The 15,620-nt window shown below is 36.4% G+C and overlaps 2 protein-coding genes across 5 annotated transcripts in view; both read left to right on the top strand.

Annotated features, from left to right (window-relative positions):
* Nucleotides 1-15,620, top strand: part of tns1b (tensin 1b) — a 793,111-nt gene that overhangs the window by 313,413 nt on the left and 464,078 nt on the right. For all 4 annotated transcript variants that reach the window (XM_051930510.1, XM_051930508.1, XM_028807574.2 and 1 more), the window contains exon 2: nucleotides 5,200-5,314. In XM_051930510.1, coding sequence (XP_051786470.1) covers nucleotides 5,200-5,314 — 115 coding nt within the window. The remainder of the gene's footprint in view (nucleotides 1-5,199; nucleotides 5,315-15,620) is intronic.
* The window catches only part of zgc:92380 (uncharacterized protein LOC445086 homolog), a 1,014,629-nt gene that overhangs the window by 750,636 nt on the left and 248,373 nt on the right, over nucleotides 1-15,620 (top strand). The gene's annotated exons all lie outside the window — the stretch shown is intronic.

The following is a 15,620-nucleotide window of genomic DNA, read 5'->3' as shown; positions in this document are numbered from 1 at the left end:
GGCAGCAGCGCTACCCACTGCGCCACCATGCTGCCGAATTTTAATATGCTCTCCATATATAGATAGATAGATAGATAGATAGATAGATAGACTACATAATGTCTCAAACTTGAATGTGTGCCTTTGAGAAATGGCTAGTATACTGTAGCTTCTACATCTCGTCAAAATGCTGTTGATGAAGATTTGCAAGTTTGAATAACACACATCAGATTAGATAGATAGATACTTTATTAATCCCAAGGGGAAATTCACAAATTATGTTTTAAAGATTCCATATAACATCGGCTTTGCATAATCTGCATTTACATTGCATTCCTACATAATGCATACTAAGCAGTTATTATATTAGAAAATCAGCTTGCAGCCCCGAAGATTAATTAATACACTTTACATGGCATTGTAGATGTAAAATCCAGGAAGAGACCATTATTAATAATGTTACTCTAGACATTCAGCATACCACTTCCAAATGTATACTTTAATGCATATTTGTTATGACAAAGCTGAAAATTCTGTTTCCTGAATTATAATGAACTTGAGATAGTAGCCTGTATTGAATGTGTATATTTTATCTCTGTGTAAGCTTTTTTCCATATGGGTTGGTTAAAGATTTTCCTTAGGCCCCTTAGGCTAATGCTTTCACTCAATGGAATGATTTACTAGACAGACATGGGTTTCAGCCTTAACGCTATAATAGCAGAGTTAGATTTTAGGTGTGATCTTCAACAGAATTACAGGAAACCACTGAAGCAGCAGATGAATTTGACCTTTACAGTGGTCCCCTTGTGGCAGAGATACTGTATCTATGCTTGAATAAAGAGGAACTTTTAACAAAATTGACTAGAAGCTTTTTGCAATAGTCAGGAGAAAATATTCTTCAATGAGAATAGAAAGGGTTCCTCATGAGGTATGGTATTCCCACTTGGACTTGTAAATTGTTTCTCCCTACTCTTGGGCATGTAGAGATGTAATACTGTATACACTTATGCTCCTGGGAAAAATTAGAAGCTCACTATGTGCTAGGGTGAAATCTTTGGAGATTTTTTTTTTTTTTAACTAAAGTGAGCTCTAGATTGGACTTGTGGAAATTAGTATGCGTGCAATAGTGAAAGGCATCTGGGCAAGAGAAGCCACCTACAGTACTAGTGCAATTAAAGTACAGATACTGCATTTATACAGTGTAAAAACTATGCGATGTAAATCAGAAAAAGTGATTGCATTGGTAACAACCAGATGCAGTATGAAGAAAAATCTTTTGAATGTTTGGTCATTTTTTTCCATTTCCAAAGACATTTTGCAGTGGCAATACTATAAAAACCATTTGATTTAATGATTTCCAATTGTAGCCAAAAGGGTGGTCTCTACTAAACCCCAATGTTAAATTAAAGACATATATAATACAAAGAGGCATATTATAACAAAATGTCAATAAAAAGGCTACAGTGCTTAGAAAATAGGTTTCCACAAAATAATAAACTTTATAACCCTCTATATCTTACTAAACAGCCCACTTGCCTGCCTTATCATACATTTACCCCAGGTAGCTCAATATTTCTATATTTTCTTTCTTCTGGCCTCTCATCCTTCCCACTAGATAAACTCTTGCTAATTCTGTTTCAGAATCTATGTTTAACAGGAGTATGGGCAGGGGGACTTTTAAAGTCCCTCAATGGAACTACTTCTGGTGGACACCTAGCTACCACATCTGGGGTCAGTAAAGTCCTAGAGAATGTTTGGGATCTTCCTGTCACAGATACCCCAGCCTTTTGTTAAATGGCCAGGCAGTCCCCTGCTAAATGACATTCTTAATTGTGGTCATTAAGACAACTGTCCCAATGGCACTGGGGATTCAGGCATGCTTCCTGCGTTCCCCCACTGTCCCAAATTCACACTAGCATCTCTGGTGCTCCACTCACACTATTGGAGTCAAGCACCCCTATCAATGTTTGTATGTTGTTACAGCCAGTGTTCCTGCCACCTGGGTGTCTTACCTGCTCTCTCTGTCCCTTTTGCACAATAAATAGAATTCTGCTTGAATATATCTGTAATTGAAAGGATTTATTATTTTCTGTATTTAAAGTGTGACGTGATCTGATAGTATGGTATAGTACAGTCATGCCTTTAAATACATTTGCAGTAGATACAATATTTCTTAGTCAAGTAAATCTAACAATTGTGTATTGGATATGACTCCATATATGCACAGACTTCCCCTAAACCAATTTATAGTTACTAGTTAATAAGTAAATTTGTACAAACTCTCTGAAAAATGTAGTTACCTGTAGACAATATTTTTATCGGACACAATGAAAATGTTCAAACTGGGGACACAGTAACCAGGCCAAGTTTTGAACGGAGTCTCCTGAAGCTGTGATGATGCAGCAGTAATAAGCTATTAGACCAGGGGTTCACAATCTTGACCTGGGTGGGGCTGCAGGCTTTTGTTCCAACCAAGCTTATAATTAGAAGCCCAGTTATATTGTTAATGAAATTGTTATTTAACTGTGAGGTTTGTTGGTGGTCTTATTTGCCTCTTTAGGCATTTCTAATACATTTTTTTTGAGAATACCATTCACATATTTTGTGAAACAGATCAGACTAATTTTTAGTACATCACATGTTCCCTATTTTTCAAATTTCTTTAAACATGTACTTCATGATGATAACAAAGAGGTGCAACTGGCATATTCGCGGGGGAGCTGTTAGCTCCTTTGTTAGCGGGGTGTCCTTGTGCATTAGCTTCTATTTAGGAAAACAAGAAGCAATTAAAAACTTTGGCAGCAGCGTAAGACTAACAGAGGCACTAAAGGGTCTTGAATCTTAACAAGCAAGTGAAGTCCAAAATATATGTTGCTTTAACCACTTTAATTTATTTCTAATTGATAGAAATAGCAAAACATGATGGTTAACACAAGGTGATCATGATAAATTAATCTGAGGACTCAAAACACTTCCACTCTGAATACATCCTTCATAACAGAATTTGATATTAGTAGCATTATCAGTGAATTAGTTCTTCAGTTTTAATGAAAAGATAACGGGGCAAGAATAATAAACTCTGGTTCTCTTAGTTGTATAATGAACAAAAATAAAATTTCCAGTATTTACAGCTTGCATTAAGGTCAATACTCAAGATTGTAAATCTTTATTCTGTAAAAACATTATGGTCATAACACAAGCCAAGATACATTTTTCACAACTGATAGAATTAAAATGCTATGGAAACAGTAGATACATGTCTGATAGATAGATAGATAGATAGATAGATAGATAGATAGATAGATAGATAGATAGATAGATAGATAGATAGATAGATAGATAGATAGATAGATAGATAGATAGATAGATAGATACTTTATTAATCCCAAGGGGAAATTCACATACTCCAGCAGCAGCATACTGATACAAAAACAATATTAAATTAAAGAGTATAAAATTGCAGGTAAATTAGACAATAACTTTGAATAATGTTAACGTTAAGAAATGTAATAAAACCTGAAAATATGAGAATAGATAGGAAAATGAATGAATAAAGAATAGAGAGATAATATGCGTGGCTTTAAGAAACAGACTGTTAAAGTAAAAGCAAACTAAATTTTCATTTCTTAATAGTTAAATCCTAAGCAGCTGAATAAATAGTATAAGGAAGTGATATCATAGGCTTTGTATTAAAGAAAAGAGAGTTGTATTTGCCAAGATGTGGAATGAGTATTTCAGGAAAGGGAAATCTGATAGGAAGATCAGTCAATCAATAAGTTTTTAGTGATAATTCAGCAGAAACCATGTCATGGAAGTTGAAAAACAGAATTTTCTGTGAGCTGAATGCTTAGCATTGGCGATCCTAAATTGTCCCTAGTGTGTGTGTGTGTTCCCTGAGGTGGGCTGGCGCCCTGCCCGGGGTTTGTTCCTGCCTTGTGCCCTGTGTTGGATGGGATTGGCTCCAGCAGACCCCCGTGACCCTGTGTTAGGATATAGTGGGTTGGAAAATGACTGACTGACTGAATACTTAGATAAAAGACTATGCATTGGTAAAACCTTAGGCTGTAGTTGAACTTGCGTAATTATGCACAGGGCTGGGGCACCTAATGAGCAGAAGGCATTCATGCACAAATGAGGTTCCTTGTAACATGGATTGACAAAAAAGTTTATACATAAAAAAAAAGGGGGGGGGGGTTAGTAACATGTAATAAATAGTTAAATCATTGGGAAATAATATGCATACATACAAATGCTCCACTGCAAATTAATTTAGTATGTAAAATATGAAATTCTGTCTCCGCTTTAACCTGTGGACATTACCTACTACATATTGTCAGAAATCAGTAAGGCAAACTTTAAGACAAAAATGTACACACTTGCAATATGAATTTTAGTCACTTAAACAGTACGAGGGTGGTTGGCAAGAAGTTGAATGGCTCAAGGGTACCACTCTGCTGGTACAGAACAGAGAATATTTCCACACATAACCTTCAGAAAAAAGGCAGAGGTTCACAGCAGCAGCAGCAACAACAAAGAAACAGCGTACCATTGTGTCAAGGTGGTGTTTATACCTGAGGCTCATAAAGGCAGCAGGAAGGGGCAATAGGCTTCCATGCTGTTATCCTTGTCTATCGGATAACATACAGTGTACTCTCCAAGGTTCACAAGGAGCAGGGCTACCTGACAGACTATCATAAAATTAGAACATCCATACTATCATTCATCCAAGGCATTGCATGGATGATAGCATACCTTCTAGTTGATAGATTGCAGCACCCCAAGAGTGAGGTTAGGGAGGATGGGCAGAAGGCCAGTAATTGCTATCCAGCCTGTTGATTGGCAGTAATGTACTTCGTGTGGGAATAGTGGGACTATGTTTCCATTTAAGACAAAAATTTCTTAAGTAGTCTTCAATGTTGGTGAAGGGCTCATAGATTCAGAAGCAATAAGTCTCTTGGAAGACCTAGCCCAAAAATGAGCAAAGTAAAGATCCTCATACTAATATTATATAGAGTCCAGACTTGGAAGGAGAGTTTGAAAAGAAGATACATAGGTAACAGAAGGCAAAAGATGAGAAAAGTAAAGAACTTTATAGAAATTGGTACTCAAGAAAATGGGCAAACCATATGGGGCCAGATATAAACCGCACACACATTTAGATGGAAATAACAATTCAAACCCTGCATTTTTTTCATATTTACTTTTTTTTTTTTATTACAGCCGGAGGATCTTGAAGCGGTTCATTCTCATACATTGAGACTGAAGACCTTCAAGAAAGGGAAGCATTGTTCTGTGTGCAAACAGATGATCAGCAAAGAGGGACTTACATGTCGAGGTAAGTATTGTATGTGATGGGTGAAAAATGTGTGTTTTTTTTTTTTGGATTTACGTTTATTGCCATGTATGTTGTTCTTAGGTGTAGAGCTAAACAGGTTAATATTTATCCAGAGATTAAGAGAATATTGAATTTAAATGGCCACATTTATTGACCAGCCCTTCTGAGGAGAAAGAATATTATGGTGTTATGTGCCAGTGAATAGTAATCTGATTTTAAAAGTCTATAATAAGCATTGGTTTGGAGGATGCTGGCATCATTTGATAAGGAAGCATACAATGAAAGACAGGAACCAACCCTAGGTGGTCAACCAGTTCACCACAAGGCTCTATTACAATTGTTTTAGTCAAATGTTTATTTTCAGAGATTTCCAAAAGTGATAAAAGGTATTAATTGTTTACATATTTACAACAAATAAAATATGTCATAGTTATTATGCTACAGACTTAAAAAAAAAAATTCAAATAAAGACTGCATCCCATAAAAAAGGCCTGATCACTAGAAAATTTGCATAAGAGAGAGAGGAACAGCAAAAACCCCAGGGCCAAATAAATCAAACCTTGAGAATTTATTAAATTAAAAATGTAAAAATTAAGTAAATAAAAATCAAAGATGTAAAATGCAATAATATTTACAAATTTTAAAGCAAAAAATGAAATAAAGAATTTGAAACAACAAATGTACATATTCTATCAACAGGATGCTCAGCAAAAGTTATAAATCCATCACTAAATCAATTAAGTTCATAAATGAAGAGAGAAAAATCAGGAAAAAGAGTGAAGACTTGAAACTGGAAAACTGAAAAATAGGCCAAAAAAACAACAAAGCAATGAAAAAGAAAATCGAGGAGAGAACAAAAAGGCACTGAACAAAAAACAGAGAAAGCTTGCTAATGCCTCAGCAAAGAACTAAAGTACTCGGGTGGAATACAAAGGGCTTGTAGGGTACAACTGGAAGTCCTTAACACATTATAATAGATTTGTAGGGTAATCGGTAGTGTCGTGATTAGTGACTATAACTACGTTACCTTGAAATTTTAGTTTTTCTTACCTGAAATAACTAGGAAAGGGACCAGTGCAAAATTAAATGCCACACAAGGAAATAAATGTATACAAAGAATAAACAAGGGAAATGGGATAAATTACAAAATAAAAAAAAAAAACAAAAAAAAAAAATGTAGAGGACAGTTCCATATGCATTCTCTCCTTTTCATCTGCTTTGCCTTCTCTGTATTTTGCAGAGCTATATCACCCATGCTTTGAGCTACAAATCACCGTCTCAGAACATTAAAATGTTTCATGACCTAAGAAAAACTGGATATTTCTTACTGGGGTGATGTTTTGATGAGCCAAATGAAGTGCCTAAAACAATTCTTAAAATAATTAAATGAGATGAACAGGAAAATAAAATATCTAAAAGAAGTTTAAAATTGTTACACCACATTTTCTTTTATATGAGTTTGAATGTCCTGTAGGTATCAGAAGTACTTGTCCTCCTGGGTTATCTCCCAAGATGCTCTGCATAACTGCATTTACAAACTTTGGAACATTCAGTTAACACTGACATTTTGTCTTCCTTGGCCATTGTTCTCTTTGTGTCAGCTTTGGCATTTTCCACAATTTTATTTCCTTGCTTATTAGCCTTATGGTTAACGCCAGACTAGTTGTCATATACAGCCTTTTCTTCCTTTGCAACATTCTTTTTAGCTTTTTATTATCCACGGTAGAGTCCTCATTAATTCTATAACACCTCTGTGTTGGGGTGAGCTTTTTCTGAACAGTGCTTTTAAACCTGCTGCAGTGCCCTTCAAATACTTTCATTATTAAACGTTTGCCATAGTCTGTCTCTTTTAGACTTGGCTGCCTCTGCTTAACATTTGCGGTATTAAAATTAAATTGTTTTAGCTTTTGAATATATGCTCTGACAAAATACTTCAGATATGATCCTACTGAAGCCTTTTCCGATTATTACAAATACATAATATAGACAGGCTTCCCATTGATTGGTATTTTAACATGCTATGATAAACACAGTCACTGATTATTTCTAAAAGCTCCTCTTTTGTTATCTGCTGTTTCTAAAGATTTACAAGTTAATATTTGAGCCATTAAATGTCCCCTATTAATGTAAAGTCTTCCTGTCTAAACTAGCTTTTTGTAGCATTATTGAAATAATGCATATTGACACTATTATCTGCATCAGTGGGTCTTTAGCAAGCTCTCAATATCAGATCTCTATCCCTAATGTTTTCTAGCTGAATCCAGATATCCTCACTAAGATGTGGCTTATTGTGTATTTGAAGCAGACACACATTCAAATTCTTTATGTAAATATCTACTTTCCCCTTACCTACTCTCACCATTTTTATTTTTCCTATCTTTCCTAAATACATTAGGCCTATGTTATCCTCATCTGTTGGATTTAGCCAGGTTACTGTAGCTCATTCTATGGAATGGTGAGGAGGCGGTAGAAATGAGTTATCGTTCTGGCCAACATACAACATACAGAATGTGTAGTGTCTTTTGCCACAGCAGGTTGATTAGGAAAACTGTTTAGTAATCTTGCTGTTTGTGGCCTGTTTGCATGCATTGTGAAGTCTTTTGTTGGGCTAATATTTGAATTGGCAGAAATGAGAGGAGAATGTGGTCAGAAGTCCTCATTCATGCCAGTATCCCTGGGATCACTGCCACGTACTGTACACACCCTGGCAAATTTGCATTCTGAGGATGGATAGAAAGCATAGAAAGCACATCTCCTTATTTTATGTTGCCATACAGCCTGAAAGTTCCTGTGGTTAAACTGTTTACCCCAGCTAATTTTGGATTAGAAGTGTGGGAAAGTGTACTTAACTAAAGGCAAAACATAAAACCTTTCCTTGGAGTTGATTCTTCAGATGATAAAAGCTTTATAAATACTAAAGTTTCTTTTCACAATTTGTTTCTTCTATTCTTGTAATTTGCATGCAGCTGCATTTTTAATTTGCTTTACATCTGCCCCTCGCTCATCGTTGGTTCACAATTTATTACTTTTGTATATTTTAAAATCTAAATGTCTTCCCAGATCCAGTAAATAGGATAAGATAAAGGCAAATGGAATGTCTGCATCTCGGAACATATTAAAGATCATTTATGTAGTGGTCTTTAAAACTTCACCGCATTTTTTCAAAATTACATTCAAACTTCTCATCTCCAAATAAGAATTGTTATGACAGTATCATAAGGAAAAATGTTTTGATCATAACTGAGACCCAGAATATCAAGTGTTAGTAAGGTAAACAAAAGGACGCTATCAGAACTACATTTAAACTGACAAAAAACTCTATTCAGCAAATTTGGAATAACTGTCATAAAAAGTACAATGTAATCTGAAGGCTCATTAAGGGAGCCACATTCCACGACTCACACCACAGGTCGTGTAATCATGCACCAAGTCAACGTTTGTTTACTACATTTCTGAATACAAATTATAGACTTCTGAAGACTTCTAAACGATTCTTCATTCTTAGGAGCATCTATGCCAAAAAATGAGATTGCTGCTGCCAACATGTTGTTTAGACTCAGCCAATGTCTTATACAGTTTGTTTCTTTTTATACTTGTGTGTATATAAAATAATAAATAATATGCTATTGCTGATTATTATTATTTCCCTCACTTCTCAGCATATGCTCAGCTCAGTCGGTCCTTAATGAATAAAGAACCTTATGGTGTAGCACATGTCCAGCAATTATGCCCTTTGGAAGGGTATCAGTTCGTTGTTAATGACGTTGTATAGTTCTCTCAGCTTCTTCACTATTGTTTTTGGTACCACTTCAATCACAATAATGATCAGAGGCCTAATAAATCTTTGTTCTGTTCTGCAAGTGTCAAATATTTGTTGATTTTCTTCATGTACATCTTAATGAAAGTCACAAGGTAATATCAAGCACAGAGATGATCAGGTGTCCAATATTAACTCTTGCTAAGGTGCCGCTTAAATCTGTTTTGAATGTGATTCATGTTTATAGATTTTCTTTATGTACACATTCATAACCGAATTTGCAAAATGCAGTATTTGATATTGACAATGGAGTGATCCCAGTAGCACCTGAACTGACTATTCCTTACTGCTGTAGCTGGTTTGTATACTGCTCAAAAAAATGAAAGGAACACTTTTTAATCAGAGTATAGCATCAAGTCAGTGAAACTTCTATGATATTGGTCTGGTCAGTTAAGTAACAGAGGGGGTTGATAATCCGCTTCAGCTTCTTTGGTGTTAATGAAATTAACAACAGGTGCACTAGAGGGGTAACAATGAGACAACCTCCTAAACAGGAATGGTTTAACAGGTGGAGGCCACTGACATTTTTCCTTCTTCATCTTTTCTGACTATTTTTTCACTAGTTTTGCATTTGGCTATGGTCAGTGTCACTACTGGTAGCATGAGGCGATATCTGGACCCTATAGAGTTTGCACAGATAGTCTAACTTCTCCAGGATGGTACATCAATACGCGTCATTGCCAGAAGGTTTGTCTTCCAACACAGTCTCAAGGGCACGGAGGAGATTCCAGGAGACAGGCAGTTACTCTAGGAGAGCTGGACAGGGCTGTAGAAGGTCCTTAACCCATCAGCAGGCCCAGTATCTGCTTCTTTGGGCAAAGAGGAACAGGATGAGCACTGCTAGAGCCCTACAAAGTGACATCCAGCAGGCCACTGGTATGAATGTCTCTGTCCAAACAATCAGAAACTTCATGATGGTGGCCTGAGGCCTGACGTCCTCTAGTGGGCCCTGTGCTTACTGCCCAGCACCGTGGAGCTCGATTGGCATTTGCCATAGAATACCAGAATTGGCAGGTCCACCACAGGTGCCCTTTGCTTTTCACAGATGAGAGCAGATTCACCCTGACCACAGGGCAGTTAATGGAGGATAAAGGAATTGATGCCATTGACTGGCCCCCACGCTCGCCTGACCTAAATACAATGAAACATCTCTGGGACATTATGTTTTGGTTCATCCAATGCTACCAGGTTGCACCTCAGACTGTGCAGGAGCTCAGTGATGCCCTGGTCCAGATCTGGGAGGAGATCCCCCAGGACACCATCCGTCGTCTCATTAGAAGCATGCCCTGACATTGTCAGGCATGCATATAGGCACGTGGGAGCCATACAAACTACTGAGTATGATTTTGAGTTACTGCAATGAAATTTCGGTATAATGGACTAACCTGCCACATGATTTTTTCACTTTGATTTTCAGGGTGTCTTTGAATTCAGCCCTCTGTAGGTTGACAATTTTAATTTCCATCAAATGATTTGGCATCCTTTCGTTCCTAACACATTATCCCATCCATATTAGTATAGATATCCAGCATGATTTTTTTTTTCTCATTGAGATCTGATGTGTTTTCAAAGTGTTCCTTTAATTTTTTTGAGCAGTTTATTTATAGTAGAGCACTATTCCCTCAGTCAAGTCTTCAATCCAGCCACCAATAATTATAATCATATTAATAATTCATCCATTTCCATAACCCATATATCCAGGTTAGGGCTGTGGGCTTAACCCAGCAATAATCAGGCACAAGGCAGGAGCAATCCATGGACTGGACACTAACCCGTCTCAGGGTGAACACAAAACACACTAAGTGCCAATGTAGCAGTGCCAATTCACCTAAACTGGCATTCTTTAGACCATGGGAGGAAACCAGAGTACCTGGAGGAGATCCAGGTGGACACAAGGAGAACATTCAAACTCCACGCAAGGAGAACACTGGGATGTGGTTGGTACTGTCCTTGTTGTGAGGCTGTGCCACTCCATAGCAATAGTAATGATGTTATTAGAGATTAAGTGGTATGATGCGCTGTACATCTAAAGAAAAAACACCAAGTGTATCATCATGACATAGAGAGCTGAAAGTGAGGACTTTAAACAGAGGAAACAGAATAACCTTTTTTTTTTTTTGCTGTCACTGATTAAACATTGGTGACATTTAAAATAGTTTTATTTAAACAAAAACCCCATTTTTCAAGATTATGCCAAATATGTACTTTGGATAATTTAATTTGAAGTTGGATACAGACGACTTTGCATTCCCATCATTAAATAAAATGTTTTTTTTCCAGAGTAATTTGTTCTCATTAAAGCTAGAATGTTTTTTTTTTTTTTTTGTTTTTGGGAAGAATATTTATTTGTACTGCTCTGCAAAACTATATACATATTTTTCAATGTGTGTGGCCATTGAAACTTGTGTTATAAATCTCACAGGTTGATAAAATAAACAAGTACTCAAGTGACTTTGATTCAGTCTTCCCACTGTTTAAGGGAAGTATTTAATTATATTCATTCAGAACATACTGAAGTTTTAAAAAATGAATGTAGTTTATATCATATGTACAGTTAGGTCCATATATATTTAGACAGAGACAACTTTTTTTCTAATTTTGGTTCTGTACATTACCACAATGAATTTTAAATGAAACAACTCAGATGGAGTTGAAGTGCAGACTTTCAACTTTAATTCAGTGGGGTGAACAAAATGATTGCATAAAAATGCGAGGCAACTAAAGCATTTTTTGAACACAATCCCTTCATTTCAGGGGCTCAAAAGTAATTGGACAATTGACTCAAAGGCTATTTCATGGGCAGGTGTTATGTCATTATCAATTACACAGATAAAAGGCCTGGAATTGATTTGAGGTGTGGTACTTGCATGTGGAAGATTTTCCTGTGAACAGACAACATGCGGTCAAAGGAGCTCTCCATGCAGGTGAAAGAAGCCATCCTTAAGCTGCGAAAACAGAAAAAACCCACCCGATAAATTGCTACAATATTACGAGTGGCAAAATCTACAGTTTGGTACATCCTGAGAGAGAAAGCAAGCACTGGTGAATTCAGCAACGCAAAAAGACCTGAACGTCCACGGAAGACAACAGTGGTGGATGATCGCAGAATCATTTCCATGGTGAAGAGAGACCCCTTCACAACAGCCATCCAAGTGAACAACACTGTCCAGGGGGTAGGCGTATCGATATCCATGTCTACCATAAAGAGAAGACTGCATGAAAGTAAATACAGAGGGTGCACTGCAAGGTGCAAGCCACTCATAAGCCTCAAGAATAGAAAGGCTAGACTAGCATTTCACTTGTTGAAGACTAAACTTCAGACAGAAAGGCCCACAAACAAACAGCAACTGAAAGCCACTGCAGTAAAGGCCTGGCGGAGCATTAAAAGGGAGGAAACCCAGCATCTGGTGATGTCCATGAGTTCAAGACTTCAGGCTGTCATTACCAGCAAAGGGTTTTCAACCAAGTATTAGAAATGAACATTTTATTTCCAGTTATTTAATTTGTCCAATTACTTTTGAGCCCCTGAAATGAAGGGATTGTGTTAAAAAAATGCTTTAATTGCCTCATATTTTTATGCAATCGTTTTGTTCACCCCACTGGATTAAAGCTGAAAGTCTGCACTTCAGCAGCATCTGAGTTGTTTCATTTAAAATTCATTGTGGTAATGTACAGAACCAAAATTAGAAAAAAGTTGTCTCTGTCCAAATATTTATGGACTTAACTGTATATTGTTCAAAGAAGCGATCTGTGTGATTCTAATCATCCAGACTTGGATTAAGTAACAATTCTATGTTTTGTTATTTTTTAAAATTGTAGTAATAATTTAATTTACAGTCAAGAACATATAATGTTAAGGGCAACAGAGAGCATTAAAAACATTCTTTCTTTATTTTACAAAACACTGTTTAATCTTTGTGAGCTGGAGCTCATCCTGGCAGCACTCGATATAATGCAGAAATTCTCCCCGGACTTGCTTGCCTGCAGTCACCCTTGCCAGATCCATTTAGGGTTGCTGGTTAACCTGTGCCTTTGAGATGCTGAAGGAAAACTGAAGCATCTTTGCAGTCAACTTTTATACACTACAATAAGTTCACTTTTTTCACAACCTTAAAGAAGCATGCACTTAACAGTATATTTATAGTGACATGAGTCTCCATCTTGCTTATTCCAACAAATTCATAAAATCACTTAAAACAACGATGTTTCTTACCCTAATGATCAACTGAAATGAGACAACAAAATGGAGATAAACAATAGAAATCCAAAAGGAATGGTAGCATCAGTCACAAAGAAACAGATTAATCACCGTTAACATGTGCAATTAATGTGTTAAAAACTTCTGCAATTGCATTTTTTAACACAGCCCTCTAAATGCGTTAATTTAATACAGTTAATTTGACATGTTAATGAAGCAGTGGTAATGAAGCAATTTAACAGTAGTAGTAGGTGTAGGTGTAAGAGGAAGACAAGAAATAATAGAGAACCAGCCTGGTGATCCCTTATAACTAAACGATTTTCAAAAACGAAATACTCAGAAAGTTGTTAAAGACTTTGCCTGAAAAAAGTCTTAAAAGATGGCGAAGCTTCCGGTTTTCAGTCCTTCATGCAGGTTGATGCGTTTCCAAGTGGATGGACACTAGAAGTGGCGTCAGGTGTTATTGCCATAAGTCATCCAGTCTGTAAAGGGATGATGAACAAAGGCATTAGGACAACAGCAATCCCTGGAGTGGTAGTAGAATTACAGTTACTAGAGCCCTTCAGCTGTCCTGTATGTGCACATGCTTGACATAGGTCATACTATTAGAGGAAGAATAATTGTCCACACACTGCAGCAGAGTTGCCATCTGTTACTTATAATAAGGAACATAAAATACCGTATTGAACTGATAAGGGACATAATCCTTCCTGTATTTTTGTACACATCTTTTCATAGATACAGTAGTTCATCAAAGTGCAAAGAATAACTTGATGAGAACAATTAAAATCAAACGAGTTATAGAAACCGAATGAATGAGTTTCATTTCCGTGGCTCACTAAAGTTACAGACAGATGAACTCTGTGCACTCCATGAAATTGTGTATTAGTGTCATTGTTGTTGCATTTTAATTGTGTGATTAACTATTTTTTAATCGAACAACAGCCATAATCAAAATAGCTCTGCAGTTCAGTTCTTCTGCATTGACAGAGAAAGCCTTGTGTAATGCCAGAAGGCTAGGAAGACGAGTATCATTTTCTGCATTTGATAACTATAGTGGGGAACAGTTAAATTAAGTAATAATTTGTAATGATGAGATTATGAATGAAATTGGATACAACTTTCTATGTTTAATTCCTAACAAATGTACATCTTATCACTCGCTACCAGCAAACTTGGGTGATTAATGATTACTAAATGGACCTGGTTACGTATCTCTGCTGAGACAGCTCCAGTTTTTGAATTTTTTCCTTTAGCTTCCTTAAGGCCATTTATGCTTCCCTGGGGGTATAGAACACCTGCTATTATATATCACATAAAACTAAAAATAAACTAATTTCATACCTGCCTACTTTAACAGCTCACTAATTTTTGGTAGTAGACTGTAATTTGTGCTTGTGGGATGACCTGATGTACTTTCTATCTAAGTGTGTCAGATGAATGTCGGCTATTCACTTTGCTTTTATTAATTTAATCCCATATAGACTTAAGATTGCATTATTTATTTAAAAGACTTATAATTAAAGGATGAAGACCACCTGTTCAGTATTGAAGTATTTTATTATAAGAATTCAACTAAAATGGGTCTGTCTTTAATAAGTCTTATAATTGATTAGTTCAGCTTGTGGTCCAGGTATGAGAAACACTAATCAGTTGAAGAGTTTCAAAATAATCCAAGGCCATGAAACATCCCCTATAGCATATAAAAATCAAGAACATTTGGACCAACTGTAAGTCTGTGCAAAACAAAGTATCTTCCAAAATTGTGTATCCATATAGTACAGGCACTAGCTAATGATGCACAGCTAAGGCAACAAATTTATTTACAATTAAAAATGTGGACCTTATACAAAAGTGGTCCAATGAAAGCTGTTGCTGAAAAATAATTGAACACAGTTTGCCAAAAGGAGCAGCACAAGGGGGCATGAATAACAAATAAAGATTTTGGGATGTTTTTTGAACAAATATTATGCTTATGTCAAGTGTAGCACCTCACATCATCTTGAAAATGCCAAGCCCACTATGGAAATTTGCTAGCATTGACATACTGTATGGGAAGCTTCCCTACATCAGGATCTGCAAGGCTTGTTAATAGAGATGCCACAATGCAGGCATCAAAGTATTAAAAAAAAATCTTAAAAAAAAACAAAAAAACACATAAACTTCAGTCAAACTGAGAATCCTTGAAAGTTTCTGATCCACCAGTGGCCTCAATCAAGACTGGGGGAGCTGAAGCAACTTTTCTGGAAAAAAATTGGAAAATGCTACTGTGTCAAGAATTATTAGGTACT

Source organism: Erpetoichthys calabaricus, chromosome 8 (genome assembly GCF_900747795.2).
Source record: "Erpetoichthys calabaricus chromosome 8, fErpCal1.3, whole genome shotgun sequence".
NCBI classification, from domain to species: domain Eukaryota; kingdom Metazoa; phylum Chordata; class Cladistia; order Polypteriformes; family Polypteridae; genus Erpetoichthys; species Erpetoichthys calabaricus.
Note: the sequence above shows the minus strand (reverse complement) of the source record. Positions and strands in the feature narration are given on the sequence as shown.